Raw genomic sequence first — 17,698 nt, forward strand, 5'->3', positions numbered from 1 at the left:
CATTCTAAGACTAACACCATATTAATTTTACTTTTTTGGAAATTTTTTCCCTAATCCTTCTGAATCCAGCTAAATATATTTTCCTCACAAGTACCGATCATGCTAAATTAATTCTAGAAAAAGAGCCCCAAAAGAAATTTCAGTAGGAGAAAACTTCTATTTGCCTGGAAAAGTACTACACAATAATTTGATTTTCAGCTAAGCAAACTAATTGGACACACTGAGACAAAGAACTTGGCAAGTGGTTGTTTTTTTAAAGGGTTTATGGATCAAACTAATTTGAAGGCATACAACTCCAAACAAAACATAAAATGTGTCAATGTAACAGTCTCAAAATCACTTATATTTCATTTAAAATTCTGAGAGGTAAGAGATAACCTTTCCACTTGAATTAAAGACATCCTAGAATGCCACAAATCTACATTTGAATAACGTTAAAACTTCTCACAACTTATTCTGTACAGTAATATATTCTATACTTTTCTTTGCCATGCTTTTCTGGTAGGCATCATATACCAAAGCAAGATTTTTGAAAAGCTTGATAGTTTATAAATGACTTGTTTGTTTGTTTGTTTGTTTTGCTGTACGCGGGCCTCTCACTGTTGTGGCCTCTCCCGTTGCGGAGCACAGGCTCCGGACGCGCAGGCTTAGTGGCTATGGCTCACAGGCCCACCCGCTCCGCGGCATGTGGGATTCTCCCAGACCAGGGCACGAACCCGTGTCCCCTGCATCGGCAGGCAGACTCTCAACCACTTCGCCACCAGGGAAGCCCTATAAATGACTTTTGAAGAAAAATATACTTTGTATGAAAAAAGTTGAAAACAACAAGAAATTGAAAACAAAATTAAATTTAAAAAATGGGGTAGGATGGTGCAGTTGCATTTCCTTGAACAATCAAGATTTATGAAATGAAAGTCCTTAGCCAATGGACCTAGAAATATCTCAGAGAAATAAGGACCTAGAGATCCAATATAAAAATATGGTTTTATTTATCTTCATTTCCCATTGGTAATTTAAATTCATTGATTCAAAATCTTCATTTTTGGATTGGCTTCCAGCCAGGATAGAGTAACAGAAACCAGATTTATCTTCCCAACTGAAATAACCAAATAACCGGACAAAGCATATGAAAGAATGGTATTCAGGACACTAGCCATCAGGTAATGAAGAACAGTGAACCCCTGAGTGATAGAAATCAAACAAGGTTTACCTTATGACTGCCCTATACAGAATTTATAGACTATGGTGAAAGCAGAACAAAGGTAGAGCCTGGTAGATAATCTGGGTTGAGGCGATAGAGCTGAGAGTCCAAGGAATCCAAGGCAGCTAGAGTATGCAGGGTAGAATACAGGCCAAGAAAGAATTGCAGAGAAAGAGACATCTGCAGAGGGTACCCCTCAAGTATTCAGCAAAGTCCTGATCAGGACTTGAATGTGAGGAAACTGCCTAAGACCTGGGAAAGACCCAGGGGGATGCATTTAATATAACAGTGCCCAGCTAACACAGAACTTGGGAAACCTAATTCATGAGGCATTGGGTAGAGTACTCAGAGACTTTTGCCTCAGTATTGAGAAATAATCAGCCTGATATCAAACACTGTTCTAGTCTCATGTAACAAATCTTAAAAGCAGAAACAAAAATTATCAAGCTGTTTCCAAGTAACTAAACTACATCACAAATAAGCTCAAGAATAAAGAAACACAAAAATACCCAGCAACTACGAAGGTAAAATTTACAATGTCTGACACCCAGTCAGACTACCAGACATGTAAAGGAGCATGAAAATAATGACTTGTAAAGATGAGAAAACATCAATTAATCAAAACCAACCAAGAACTGGCATAGATGATATCGTTAGCAGACAATGACATTAGACAGTTATTATAATTGGATTTAATAGGTTCAAAACATTAACTTAAGACATGAAATGTATTTTTAAAAAAGACTCAAATTGAACTTACAGAGATGGAAAGTATAATGGCTGAGATGAAAAATACACTGAGTAGGACTGAAAGCACATTAGACATTGCAAAAGAAATGATTAGTGAATGTGAAGACAGTAGGTTATTCTATAAATTGTGAATAGTGAAATAATTTTAGATAAGATGGTGGTTTTCCCAATTTCCTTACTACCTTATGCAAATTTCTTAAGAGTGGGCACTCTCTGTAATGACCAGTCTACTGGACTTGACCTCCTTTCCAATTTGAGAATCACAGTCTTTAAATTCTGCGAGCACCAAACTTTCCTGGATCTCCTTCCTTATAACTCTAAAAAACACTACTTAGGATCAAGCTCCTCTTCCACAGTTCATGTTAATGATTGATTAGTGTTCTGTGTGGTTCCACTGTCTTTAATCACTGTTCACATATGTACACTTTTCCTTGGAAATATCAACCACTCCCAGAGTTTTAGGCAGCACATACAGCCTAATGACCTACAAAAATGTTTGTCCCCAAAGCTTCAGAAAAACATACGCAATAACGTTCTGCACATCTTTTTTTTTTTTTTTTTTTTTTTTTCGGTACGCGCGCCTCTCACCGTTGTGGCCTCTCCCACCGCGGAGCACAGGCCCCGGACGCGCAGGTCCAGCGGCCTTGGCTCACACGCGGGATCCTCCCGGACCGGGGCACAAACCCGCGTCCCCTGCACCGGCAGGAGGATCCCCAACCACTGCGCCACCAGGGAAGCCCTACCTTCTTCACATCTTTAAGAGGATATTCCACAGGCATTTTATATTAACATGTCCAAAATAGAAGTAACCATAATCATCCCTGAAGCTTGTCTCTTTTCCTCTTTTTGTTATTTAAGGTAATGGATAAAGTAACAGACATTACTCAAGACACCCCAGTTAGAAGCTTCTTGGTCATTCATGGCTACTTCCCAAATTCCCAACATAAAAATGTTCTGCTAGTTTTTATGCCTAAGTATATCTTGAAACCATCCTCTTTTCTTCATACCACTTCCCTAGTTTGTCCTTTCAATATCCGTTATGTGGATTTTACGACAGTGTTCTAACTGGTTTGCTGGCCCGATTTTATCTCCTTGAATCATCTTCCATACAACAACCTAAGTGATGCACCATGTCATCCCCTGAGTAGAATCTTTCCATAACTCCCCAGTGTCTATGCTCTTGAGGTTCCTTAACCTCATTTCACGTCAGTCTTCGATTTATTTTTGTGTACCAAATTCCAGATAAACGTCTCTCTGTTTCTCTGACAAATCCTGTGATGTATGACCTCCATGTCTTGGTTTACTCTGAACTCTGCTGCAATATTAGTATTAGACCTTTTTCTACTTTGCAATCCCTCTCTTCAGGTTTCACCCCATATAACAGGCTTTTCTTGACTCTCCTCCATACTCTTCTTGTTGATTAGGTGTGGTCATAGAAACTTGTGCATATTTCTATTACTGCAATTATTACAGTATGTGATGTATGTGTTTAGATGTGTATTTCCACCAATCTGAGGTAAACAATCACTATGAAATCTTCATGGCTAACAATGTGCCTGGCACACAGTAGTAGCTCAATAAGTATTTATTGTACTGTTGTCTGTGACAATAAATGATTGTCTTGAAGGTACTCAATAAATATTTACTAAGTTGATGTCTATGGCAATAAAGGATTATCCTGAAGGAAACAATATAACTAGTCCCTTAAATACTTACTTTATATGTATTTGACTTAATAATTTTGTGTTGGTAAGGCAGTGACATAGGAAGCAAAAATATGTCTAGAAGAACATCATTTTTTAGAAAGAAAGGTTCTTTGATGCCTATAGAGGTATGTACGTTTTAATATTAAGGTTACTTTTATCAGTAATGCTTTGGAGTTCTGTCGTCCCAGTTTAATTTGGTTTAATGATATGTTGCTTTACATTCAACTTTTTAATTCTCTCTTCTTATTCTTTTTTTTTTCTATTCAACTTATTTTATTCATTTTTACTCAATTATTTTATTCTTCATAGAAACAAAATAATTACTAGGATCTATGAATTGAGTTGCTTTTATGTGTTTGTAGAAAATCAGCTAGGATTTACTCCATTATTCTTTAACAGAGTGAAAAAATGAGTGCATTTTTATCATCCTGGTTAGTTTTAGAAGTGTAATTTCTAAATCAGTCATTAGAATTTTATAGATTAAGTTACAAGAAGACAGCATTCCACCAATTGAAAATTGGCATAATTGAAGCTCTCTGAATTTCTATACCCTTACTAAATGCCATGAAATGCAATTAAGAAATCCCCAGTAGAAAAACATACTCAGCCTGAGTATATAAAATACATATATAAAGTTACTAAAATCACTAAAACTACATTATTTTCTCCACTAAAATAGTTTATGAAAAACTTTTTCTAGCCATGATGACCATTGCTATAATCATTAAAATTTTTATTATATATTTGCAGCTAATTCTCTTAATCCTATCTAAGCCTGTCTTCTTTTCTATATAAAAACAAATAAAAGTAACTTGTTTAAAGTTCTCTAACTTTGATAATCAAAGTAATAAATTACTAAAATGACATTACCTCAAAGAGACACATTTTGCTAAAGTATACAAAATTCCATCAAGTAAAATTCAAACAGATTAATTGAGAATTCATCATCCAGCTTCCTTTATTATAAAAATCTATGTTGTTTGTCTTCAAGGAAAAAAATACACACATACGATTTTATAGAAACAAATTATGTTTTCTCCAGGCAAATCACTTGAATTCAGATAGACAATTATTCAAACATATTACTTGATAGATGTTAATTAATAAGAGAAAAGGACATTTTCTCTTTATAAAACAACTTTTAGAACTAAAGGAAAACGTAATCATGTGATATTTGTGATGCTCATGTCAGAATTTTTGCATACTCATTCTAATTTTGCTCAAGATCTGCCTTTAACATTATGCTCAAGTGCAAAAATATATCTGCAGACATGATTGTTCTTTTCTTACCTGAAATGAAGTAATTGGATATATATTAACATGTGCCTCATTCCATCGTTGTCCTTTATTCCCACTTGAAGACCACAGTGGATTCTCTATCGTTGTCTGCCCTTTCAAACGTAGATAAACATTTAAAACACCTAAAAATAACAATGAAATTTTATTTTGTATATTTGCTTTGGCTTCATGTTTGTTTCTTCTTGACTGAACACTTGTAAATTATTAAAAATGAAATTTCACAGAACACTCCAGTGTCTCCTCTTCTCTTCCCCTCTCATTTCCAATCTTGCTCTTAGGACGCTTGGCATATGTGGCAGGTCTCCAGAAATGATCACATCTTAATCCCTAGAACCTGTGAATGTTATCTTATATGACAAAAGAGACTTAACAGATGTGATTAAATTAAGAATTTTGAGATGGGAAGATTATTCCAAATAACCTGAGTGGGTCCTAAATATTATCACATATATCTTTCTTTCTAAGTGGAGGGAGAAGGAGATTTGATACAGGAGAGAAGGTCATGTGAAAGACAGATAAGATGCAACACTGCTGGTTTTGAAAATGAAGTGAGGAACCACAAGCTGAATACAGTTAGTCTCTAGGAGCTAGAAAAGACAAGTAGACAGATTCTCCCCTAGAGGCTTCATAAGGGAGCAGCTCTGCTGACATCTTTGGTTTTTAATTAATTTTTATTGGAGTATAGTTGCTTTATAATGTTGTGTTAGTTTCTACTGTACAGCAAAATGAATCAGCTATACGCATACACATATTCCCTTTTTTATGGATTTCCTTCCCATTTAGGTCACCACAGTACACTAACTAGAGTTCCCTGTGCTATACAGTAGGAGCTCATTAGTTATCTATTTTATACATAGTATCAATGGTGTATATATGTCAATGTCAATCTACCAATTCCTCCCACCCACCCCCATTTCCCCCTTGGTATATACATTCATCTGTTCTCTATTTCTGCTTTGCAAATAAGATCATCTATACCATATTTCCAGATTCCACATATATGAGTTAATATATATTTGTTTTTCTCTTTCTGACTTACTTCACTCTGTATGACACTCTATAGGTCCATCCACATCTCTACAAATGACACAATTTTGTTTCTTCTTATGGCTCAGGAATATTCCATTGTATATATGTACCACATCTTCTTTATCCATTCCTCTGTCAATAGACATTTAGGTTGCTTGCATGTCCTGGCTATTGTAAATAGTGCTGCTATGAACACTGGGGTGCATGTGTCTTTTTGAATTATGGTTTTCTCTGGGTATATTCCAAGGAGTGGGATTGCTGGGTCATATGGTATTTCTATTTTTAGATTCTTAAGGAACCTCCATACTGATTTCCATAGTGGCTATATCAAGTTACATTCCCACCAACAGTGCATGAGGGTTCCCTCAGAAGACTGAGGCAAAAGTCTTCTGAGTACTCAACCCTCAGAATGGGAGAAAGTATTTGCAAACGAAGCAACTGACAAAGGATTAATCTCCAAAATTTGCAAGCGGCTCATGCAGCTCAATATCAAAAAAACAAACAGCCCAATCCAAAAATGGGCAGAAGATCTCCCATTCTGGGGGTTGTCTTTTCATCTCATTTATGGTTTCCTTTGCTGTGCAAAAGCTTTTAAGTTTCATTAGGTCCCATTTGTTTATTTTTGTTTTTATTTCCATTTCTCTAGGAGGTGAGCCAAAAAGGATACTGCTGTGATTTATGTCATAGAGCGTTCTGCCTATGTTTTCCTCTAAGAGTTTTATAGTGTTTGGCCTTACATTTAGGTCTTTAATCCATTTTGAGTTTATTTTTGTGTATGGTATTAGGGACTGTTCTAATTTCATTCTTTTACATGTAGCTGTCCAGTTTTCCCAGAACCACTTATTGAAGAGGCTGTCTTTTTGTATATTCTTGCCTCCTTTATTAAAAATAAGGTGATCATATGTGTGTGGGTTTATCTCTGGGCTTTCTATCCTGTACCATTGATCTATATTTCTGTTTTTGTGCCAATGTCATACTATCTTGATTACTGTAGCTTTGTAGTATAGTATAAAGTCAGGGAGCCCGATTCCTCAAGTTTTATTTTTCTTTCTCAAGACTGCTTTGGCTATTTGGGGTCTTTTGTGTTTCCATACAAATTGTAAAATTCTTTGTTCTAGTTCTGTGAAAAATGCCAGTGGCAGTTTGATAGGGATTGCATTGAATCTATAGATTGCTTTGGGTAGTAGAGTCATTTTCACAATATTGATTCTTCCAATCCAAGAACATGGTATATTTCTCCATTTGTTTGTGTCATCTTTGATTTCTTTCATCAGTATCTTATAGTTTTCTGTGTACAGGTCTTTTACCTCCTCTAGGTAGGTTTATTCCTAGATATTTTATTCTTTTTGTTGCAATGGTAAATGGGACTGTTTCCTTAATTTCTCTTTCTGATCTTTCATTGTTAGTATAGGAATGAAAGAGATTTTTGTGCATTAATTTCATATCCTGCAACCTTACCAAATTCACTGATTAGTTTTAGTAGTTTTCTGGTAGCATCTTTGGGATTCTCTATGTATGGTATCATGTCATCTGCAAACAGTGACAGTTTTACTTCTTCTTTTCCAGTTTGGATTCCTTTTATTCCTTTTTCTTCTCTGATTGCCATGCCTAAGACTTCCAAAACTATACTGAATAATAGTGGCGAGAGGTGACACCCTTGTCTTCTTCCTGATCTTAGAGGAAATGCTTTCCGTTTTTCACCATTGAGAATGTTTGCTGTACATTTGTCATTTATGTTTTTGTTTATGCGAATATTGCACATAAATACTGAAAAGCGGAAAAGACAATATCAAAATCATCATTAAATTGATCAGTCAGAGGTAGCCTCCTTAGTATTTTGCTGTATGTTGCTTCAGTTTTTTTTTAATGTATATCTGCATATGTAATATTGTATGGTGTAAAGTAGTTTATTCTTCAGATTTTTAGAGCAATTTTGTCTAATTCTTTATACATAACACCACGTGTATTCATATTATACACAAATGTATAAATATGAATACCCAATTTTTAAACAACAAAAAAATCTGCATTCTTCACATAATAGCTGTCACTTTCTAGCTGGATGACCTTGTCTTGATCTCTTAATCTCTCTGCCTCAATTTCCTCATCAGGTAAGTGATGATGATAATAGTAACTAGCATAAGTTTTTTGGGGAAAATTAAAATGAGTTAAAGTATGTAAACCATAAATTATGTCTCAAACACTATCTTCACTATATTTTATTATCTATCAAGATTCAAATAATTTTTCTCTCTCAGTGCAATAGATTACATTAGTACATTTCATGATGTTGAACTACGACTATATTACAGGAATAATTTTACTTGGTATAGGACTACTATTTTCTTATTATGGTTGATTTAATTTGCTAGTATTATATTTAGAAATAATGCATATATATTGTATTTAGAAATAATGCATGTATATATAACTTTATCCAGCTTTGTTTTCTTATCTTTCCACTTTGCAAGATCACTTTTTGCTTCAGAATCTATTATCATCTATCTTTTTCCCCTTCAGTGTAAGAAATAAAATCAGTACCTCCTTGGTACTGATTTATTTTCCATAGTGTAGATTCTGTTCTTCTGTTTCTAATGTCATCTTTAACCAGCTGTATTGTTTATGATGTTACATTCTTCTCTGATCTCATCAAGCTCCCCTTTATTTTAGTCTTTTATCCAGTTCCTTCTTTTCTTGGTCCACTGTTTTAACATTCGTATCTTTTTTTGTCTCATAAAGTTCATATTCCAATTTTATTGAAAATCTAAAGCATATACTGTACAAATTTGCCTTCCCCTGAACTGTCAGTAATTCTTCTTCAACAATATGTGCTTTTTTACTGTGTGCATGTTAGCCTCTTTTTATACTGTGGAATCTTTAATCGAGCCTGATTTTCTCTCTCTCTCTTTTATTTTCTTCCTCTTTATTCATCTTAAATAGTACTTAGTAATCTTGTGGCATTTTCCCCAAAACTACTAATGGGGCTTCTTTTATATGCACAGGATGGGTGTGCATTTTGTTAGCTCCTCCTCTAAGATCTAAAGCTGGAGGCCAGGTGAATGTGAGGTTTCACTACTAGATAAAGATTTAACAATCTGAGAATAGTGGAAAAGCATTTGTACCTTGAGCCTTTTAAGAGTTGAACTTTCTGGGGTTTTGCCTCTGTGCTCAGTGAGTCATTGTGGCAGGGAGTAGCTTTCTGAATCCATCTTTCTATTTTCTATTTTGGACACTCAATGGGGCTCAGTTTTTCTTGCTTGCTGGTGCTGGTCTCTTGTACTTCAGAAAGGCAATTTTGTGCCAGAAGGAAAAGTCACCATAGCACATATTTCTGTGTGATGTCATTACATTATATTTTAAAACATTAATCCACAATAGGGAGGGATCCCAAGGAAATCAAGCTCAAATAAAAATAAATTGTGAAGGCAGGGGGGAAGATGGTGGAAGAGTAAGACGCGCAGATCACCTTCCTCCCCACAGATACATCAGAAATACATCTACACGAGGAACAACTCCTATAGAACACCCACTGAACGCTGGCAGAAGACCTCAGACCTCCCAAAAGGCAAGAAACTCCCCACGTACCTGGGTAGGGCAAAAGAAAAAAGAAAAAACAGACACAAAAGAATAGGGACGGGACCTGCACCAGTGGGAGAGAGCCGTGAAGGAGGAAAGGTTTCCACAAACTAGAAACCCTTTCGCGGGCAGAGACTGCGGGTGGCAGAGGGGGAAGCTTCGGAGCTGCGGAGGAGAGCACAGAAACAGGGGTGCGGAGGGCAAAGTGGAGAGATTCCTGTACAGAGGATCGGTGCCGACCAGCACTCACCAGCCCGAGAGGCTTGTCTGCTCACCCGCTGGGGCAAGGGGGTGCTTGGAGCTGAGGCTCAGGCTTCTGTCGGATGGCAGGGAGAGGACTGGCAGCGTGAACACAGCCTGCAGGGGGTTAGTACACCACGACTAGCCGGGAGGGAGTCCAGGAAAAGGTCTGGACCTGCCGAAGAGGCAAGAGACTTTTTCTTCCCTCTTTGTTTCCTGGTGTGCGAGGAGAGGGGATTAAGAGCGCTGCTTAAAGGAGCTCCAGAGACGGGCGCGAGGTGCTGCTAAAAGCGCAGATCCCAGAGATGGGCATGAGACGCTAAGGCTGCTGCTGCTGCAGCCACCAAGAAGCCTGTGTGCGAGCACAGGTCACTATTCACATCGCCCCTCCCGGGAGCCTGTGCAGCCCACCACTGCCAGGGTCGCGGGATACAGGGACAACTTCCCCGGGAGAACGCACGGCGCGCCTCAGGCTGGTGCAACGCCCTGCTGGCTTCTGCCGCTGCAGGCTCGCCTCGCACTCCGTGCCCCTCCCTCCCCCCGGCCTAAGTGAGCCACAGTCCCCGAAGTAGCTGCTCCTTTAACCCCGTCCTGTCTGAGCGAACAACAGACGCCCTCCAGCCACCTACACGCAGAGGCGGGGCCAAATCCAAAGCTGAACCCCAGGAGCTGTGCGAACAAAGAAGAGAAAGGGAAATCTCTCCCAGCAGCCTCAGGAGCAGAGGATTAAATCTCCACAGTCAACTTGATGTACCCTGCATAGGTGGAATACCTGAATAGACAACGAATCATCCCAAATTGAGGAGGTGGACTTTGAGAGCAAGATATATTATTTTTTCCCCTTTTCCTCTTTGTGTGAGTGTGTATGTGTATGCTTCTGTGTGAGATTTTCTCTGTATAGCTTTGCTTTCACCATTTGTCCTCGGGTTCTGTCCGTCCGTTTTTTTTTTTTTTCTTAATAATTACTTTTTATTTTAATAACTTTATTTTATCTTACTTTATTTTATTTTATCTTCTTCCTTCCTCCCTTCCATCCTTCCTCTTTTTCTCCCTTTTATTCTGAGCCCTGGGTATGAAAGGCCCTTGGTGCTGCAGCCAGGAGTCAGTGCTGTCCCTCTGACGTGGGAGAGCCAACTTCAGGACACTGGTCCACAAGAGACCTCCCAGCTCCACATAATAACAAACGGCGAAAATCTCCTAGAGATCTCCATCTGAACACCAACACCCAGCTTCACTCAACGACCTGCAAGCTACAGTGCTGACACCCTATGGCAAACAACTAGCAAGACAGGAACAAAACCCCACCCATTAGCAGAGAGACTGCCTAAAATCATTATAAGGCCACAGACACCCCAAAACACACCACCAGACATTGACCTGCCCACCAGAAAGACAAGATCCAACCTCAACCACCAGAACACAGGCACTAGTCCTCTCCACCAGGAAGCCTACACAACCCACCGAACCAACTTTAGCCACTGGGGACAGAGACCAAAAACAATGGGAACTACGAACCTGCAGCCTGCAAAAAGGAGACCCCAAACACAGTAAGATAAGCAAAATGAGAAGACAGAAAAACACACAGCAGATGAAGGAGCAGGATAAAAACCCACCAGACGTAACAAATGAAGAGGAAATAGTCAGTCTACCTGAAAAAGAATTCAGAAAATGATAGTAAAGATGATCCAAAATCATGGAAATAGAATAGAGAAAATACAAGAAACATTTAACAAGGACATAGAAGAACTGAAGAGGAAACAAGCAATGATGGACAACACAATAAATGAAATTAAAAATATTCTAGAAGGGATCAATAGCAGAATAACTGAGGCAGAAGAACAGATAAGTGACCTGGAAGATAAAATAGTGGAAATAACTACTGCAGAGCAGAATAAAGAAAAAAGAATGAAAAGAACTGAGGACAGTCTCAGAGACCTCTGGGACAACATTAAACACACCAACATTTGAATTCTAGGGGTTTCAGAAGAAGAAGAGAAAAGGAAAGGGACTGAGAAGATATTTGAAGAGATTATAGTTGAAAATTTCCCTAATATGGGAAAAGAAACAGTTAATCAAGTCCAGGAAGCACAGAGAGTCCCATACAGGATAAATCCAAGGAGAAACATGCCAAGACACATATTAATCAAACTATCAAAAATTAAATACAAAGAAAACATATTAAAAACAGCAAGGGGAAAACAACAAATAACACACAAGGGAATCTCCATAAAGTTAACAGCTGATTGTTCAGCAGAAACTGTGCAAGCCAGAAGGGACTGGCAGGACATATTTAAAGTGATGAAGGAGAAAAACCTACAACCAAGATTACTCTACCCAGCAAGGATCTCATTCAGATTTGATGGAGAAATTAAAACCTTTACAGACATGCAAAAGCTGAGGGAGTTCAGCACCACCAAACCAGATTTACAACAAATGCTAAAGGAACTTCTCTAGGCAAGAAACACAAGAGAAGGAAAAGACCTACAATAACAAACCCAAAACAATTAAGAAAATGGGAATAGGAACATACATATCGATAATTACCTTAAATGTAAATGGATTAAATGCTCCCACCAAAAGAGACAGATTGGCTGAATGGATACAAAAACAAGACCCATATATATGCTGTTTACAAGAGACCCACTTCAGACCTAGGGACACATACAAACTGAAAGTGAGGGGATGGAAAAAGATATTCCATGCAAATGGAAATCAAAAGAAAGCTGGCATAGCAATTCTCATATCATACAAAATAGACTTTAAAATAAAGACTATTACAAGAGACAAAGAAGGACACTACATAATGATCAAGGGATCGATCCAAGAAGAAGATATAACAATTGTAAATATTTATGCACCCAACATAGGAGCACCTCAATACATAAGGCAAATACTAACAGCCATAAAAGGGGAAATCGACAGTAACACATTCATAGTAGGGGACTTTAACACTCCACTTTCACCAAAGAACAGATCATCCAAAATGAAAGTAAATAAGGAAACACAAGTTTTAAATGATACATTAAACAAGATGGATTTAATTGATATTTATAGGATATTCCATCCAAAAACAACAGAATACACATATTTCTCAAGTGCTCATGGACCATTCTCCAGGGTAGATCATATCTTGGGTCACAAATCAAGCCTCGGTAAATTTAAGAAAATTGAAATTGTATCAAGTATCTTTTCCGACAACAACGTTTTGAGACTAGATATCAATTACAGGAAAATATCTGTAAAAATACAAACACATGGAGGCTAAACAATACACTACTTAATAACGAAGTGATCACTGCAGAAATCAAAGAGGAAATCAAAAAATACCTAGAAACAAATGATAATGAAAAAACGACAACCCAAAACCTATGGGATACAGCAAAAGCAGTTCTAAGAGGGAAGTTTATAGCAATACAATCCTACCTTAAGAAACAGGAAACATCTCGAATAAACAACCTAATCTTGCACCTAAAGCAATTAGAGAAAGAAGAACAAAAACCCCCCAAAGTTAGCAGAAGGAAAGAAATCATAAAGATCAAATCAGAAATAAACGAAATAGAAATGAAGGAAACGATAGCAAAGATCAATAAAACTAAAAGCTGGTTCTCTGAGAAGATAAACAAAATTGATGAACCATTGGCCAGACTCATCAAGAAAAAAAGGGAGAAGACTCAAATCAATAGAATGAGAAATGAAAAAGGAGAAGTAACAACTGACACTCCAGAAATACAAAAGATCATGAGAGATTACTACAAGCAACTCTATGCCAATAAAATAGACAACCTGGAAGAAATGGACAAATTCTTAGAAATGCACAACCTGCCAAGACTGAGTCAGGAAGAAATAGAAAATATGAACAGACGAATCACAAGCACTGAAAGTGAAGCTGTGATTAAAAATCTTCCAACAAACAAAAGCCCAGGACCAAATGGCCTCACAGGCGAATTCTATCAAACTTTTAGAGAAGACCTAACACCAATACCTCTCAAACCCTTCCAAAATATAGCAGAGGGAGGAACACTCCCAAACTCATTCTATGAGGCCACCAACACCCTGATACCAAAACCAGACAAAGATACTACAAAAAAAGAAAATTACAGGCCAATATCACTGATGAACATAGATGCAAAAATCCTCAACAAAATACTAGCACAAAGAATCCAACAGCACATTAAAAGCGTCATACACCATGATCAAGTGGGGTTTATTCCAGGAATGCAAGGATTCTTCAATATATGCAAATCAATCAACGTGATACACCATATTAACAAATTGAAGGAGAAAAACCATATGATCATCTCAATAGATGCAGAGAAAGCTTACAACAAAATTCACCACCCATTTATGATAAAAACCCTGCAGAAAGTAGGCATAGAGGGAACTTTCCTCAACATAATAAAGGCCATATATGACAAACACACAGCAACATCGTCCTCAATGGTGAAAAACTGAAAGCATTTCCACTAAGATCACAAACAAGACAAGGTTGCCCACTATCTCCACTGTTATTCAACATAGTTTTGGAAGTTTTAGGCACAGCAATCAGAGAAGAAAAGGAAATAAAAGGAATCCAAATTGGAAAAGAAGTAGTAAAGCTGTCACTGTTTGCAGATGACATGATACTACACATAGAGAATCCTAAAGATGCTACCAGAAAACTACTAGAGCTAATCAATGAATTTGGTAAAGTAGCAGGATACAAAATTAATGCACAGAAACCTCTGGCATTCCTATACAATAATGATGAAAAATCTGAAAGTGAAATCAAGAAAACACCCCCATTTACCACTGCAACAAAAAGAATAAAATATCTAGGCATAAACCTACCTAAGGAGACAAAAGACCTGTATGCAGAAAATTATAAGACACTGATGAAAGAAATTAAAGATGATACAAATAGATGGAGAGATATACCATGTTCTTGGATTGGAAGAATCAACATTGTGAAAATGACTCTACTACCCAAAGCAATCTACAGATTCAATGCAATCCCTATCAAACTACCACTGGCATTTTTCACAGAACTAGAACAAAATATTTCACAATTTGTATGGAAACACAGAAGACCCCAAATAGCCAACGCAATCTTGAGAACGAAAAACGGAGCTGGAGGAATCAGGCTCCCTGACTTCAGACTATACTATAAAGCTATAGTAATCGAGACAGTATGGTACTGGCACAAAACCAGAAAGATAGATCAATAGAACAGGATAGAAAGCCCAGAGGTAAACCCATACACATATGGTCACCTTATCTTTGATAAAGGAGGCAGGAATGTACAGTAGAGAAAGGACAGCCTCTTCAATAAGTGGTGCTGGGAAAACTGGACAGGTACATGTAAAAGTATGAGATTAGATCACTCCCTAACATCATACACAAAAAAAAGCTCAAAATGGATTAAAGACCTAAATGTAAGGGCCAGAAAGTATCAAACTCTTAGAGGAAAACATAGGCAGAGCACTCTATGACATAAATCACAGCAAGATCCTTTTTGACCCACCTCCTAGAGAAATGGAAATAAAAACAAAAATAAACAAATGGGACCTAATGAAACTTCAAAGCTTTTGCACAGCAAAGGAAACCGTAAACAAGACTAAAAAAAAACCCTCTGAATGGGAGAAAATATTTTCAAAAGAAGCAACTGACAAAGGATTAATCTCCAAAATTTATAAGCAGCTCATGCAGCTCAATAACAAAAAACCAAACAACACAATCCAAAAATGGGAAGAAGACCTAAATAGACATTTTTCCAAATAAGATATACAGAGTGCCAACAAACACATGAAAGAATGCTCAACATCATTAATCATTAGAGAAATGCAAATCAAAACTACAATGAGATATCATCTCACACCAGTCAGAATGGCCATCATCAAAAAATCTAGAAACAATAAATGCTGGAGAGGGTGTGGAGAAAAGGGAACACTCTTGCACTGCTGGTGGGAATGTGAATTGGTACAGCCATTATGGAGAACAGTATGGAGGTTCCTTAAAAAACTAAAAATAGAACTACCATATGACCCAGCAATCCCACTACTGAGTATATACCCTGAGAAAACCATAATTCACAAAGAGTGATGTACCAAAATATTCACTGGAGCTCTATCTACAATAGCCAGGAGATGGAAGCAACCTAAGTGTCCATCATCGGATGAATGGATAAAGAAGATGTGGCACATATATACAATGGAATATTACTCAGCCATAAAAAGAAACGAAATTGAGTTATTTGTAGTGAGGTGGATGGACCTAGAGTCTGTCATACAGAGTGAAGTAAGTCAGAAAGAGAAAGACAAATACTGTATGCTAACACATATATATGGAATCTAAGAAAAAAAAAAAGTTATGAACCTAGGGGTAAGACAGGAATAAAGACAGAGATCTACTAGAGAATGGACTTGAGGATATGGGAAGGGGGAAGGGTAAGTGATAAAGTGAGACAGTGGCATGGACATATACACACTACCAAACGTAAAATAGATAGCTAGTGGGAAGCAGCCGCATAGCACAGGGAGATCAGCTTGGTGCTTTGCGACCACGTAGAGGGGTGGGACAGGGAGGGTGGGAGGGAGGGAGACGCAAGAGGGAAGAGATATGGGAACATATGTATATGTATAACTGATTCACTTTGTTATAAAGCAGAAACTAACACACCATTGTAAAGCAATTATACTCCAATAAAGATGTAAAAAATATAAATAAATAATTAAATTGCATTAAACATTAAATAAAGTGGTAGTACTTTTTTGAACCTGTTGTCATTGGATGAACAAAGCATTATGTAGCATATACCTTTCAGAAATTATTTGAAGAAATAGCCTGTGTGCGAATTAATTAGGAAAGGACTGCTTGCCTATTCCATGGCCTACCTCTACTATAGCTTCTAGCTGTATCAGTGGTAACTGATTGAGTTGAGCTGTAATAATTTCTACTGATTTCTATTTAAACTGTATTGTTTTTTCAGAAAGGAAAGTAACAGTTATCTTTTAATTTTTATTTTACTTTATTTTTTGTATTTCTTAAATGTATCCCCTTAGCTTCTTAACCTAGTAGAAGTCCTTCAATAGCTTGCATGTAAAAAAATGAAGCCTGCTCCCTCTAAGCTACCAATGCAGTTCAAGTTGTTCCATACATTAAAAAATTATCAATGGATACTTAAGTAAATGTGAGGTGCTAATGTAAACAGGTGGCAGTGAATGAATTACCATTTTATATGGAAGTCTTATTTCTCTTGGGTAGCATGGCCTGTTATTTTGATTAAAGTGACAGGAATCAATCCTGTCATCAAATCAGTACATGGAAATTTCTTTTAAATGTTAATAAAATGATTATACACTTTTTAGACTTATTCATTTTAATTAGGCTAACAAAGCAGTGTTTACTATCTGTCTTTCAGAATTTACTTAAAGTAATAAATGCATACTTTTGAAATAAAACATATATTAATATATATGACTTACCATTACTATATCAATAATGATAGATTACTGTATCTATATTGAATGTATTTTATCTCAGAGAATATGCTTTGCTGTGATCATGTTTACTTTTTCTTAAATAACATTTTCTTTTTACATATATAATATAATTTCAAAGTTGAATTATTACTGTTTATATTTATTGAATGTGTACTATGTGAAAAATATTTTTCTTAGGTCTAAAGAGGCCAGGTCTAAATTATCCCAGATTTTGAATTGGTTTTTGAATAGATTATATAGCTAGATTTTACTTAAAAAGGCAAGTATTACTTTTTTTTATAACAAAAAGACACTAGAAATATAACTGAAATAAGTTCTTTCAAATATATTATAATTTAAGTGTCTTATTCTTATGTACATAATATTAATTATATTCCATTTTCCAAATCAATGAATACAAATTATTGATTCACTGGTCT

At 36.7% G+C, this 17,698-nt stretch overlaps 1 protein-coding gene across 1 annotated transcript in view; it reads right to left on the bottom strand.

Moving 5' to 3' along the window:
* MDGA2 (MAM domain containing glycosylphosphatidylinositol anchor 2) overlaps window positions 1–17,698 on the bottom strand; it is a 273,598-nt gene that overhangs the window by 12,626 nt on the left and 243,274 nt on the right. Inside the window, exon 10 of the mRNA XM_022570646.3 lies at window positions 4,948–5,078. Within this exon, the coding sequence (XP_022426354.2) occupies window positions 4,948–5,078 (131 nt within the window). The remainder of the gene's footprint in view (window positions 1–4,947; window positions 5,079–17,698) is intronic.

Source organism: Delphinapterus leucas, chromosome 2 (assembly GCF_059928025.1).
Source record: "Delphinapterus leucas isolate spDelLeu-1000000601 "Yukka" chromosome 2, BTC_Dleu_Yukka2, whole genome shotgun sequence".
In the NCBI taxonomy this organism is placed as follows: Eukaryota; Metazoa; Chordata; class Mammalia; order Artiodactyla; family Monodontidae; genus Delphinapterus; species Delphinapterus leucas.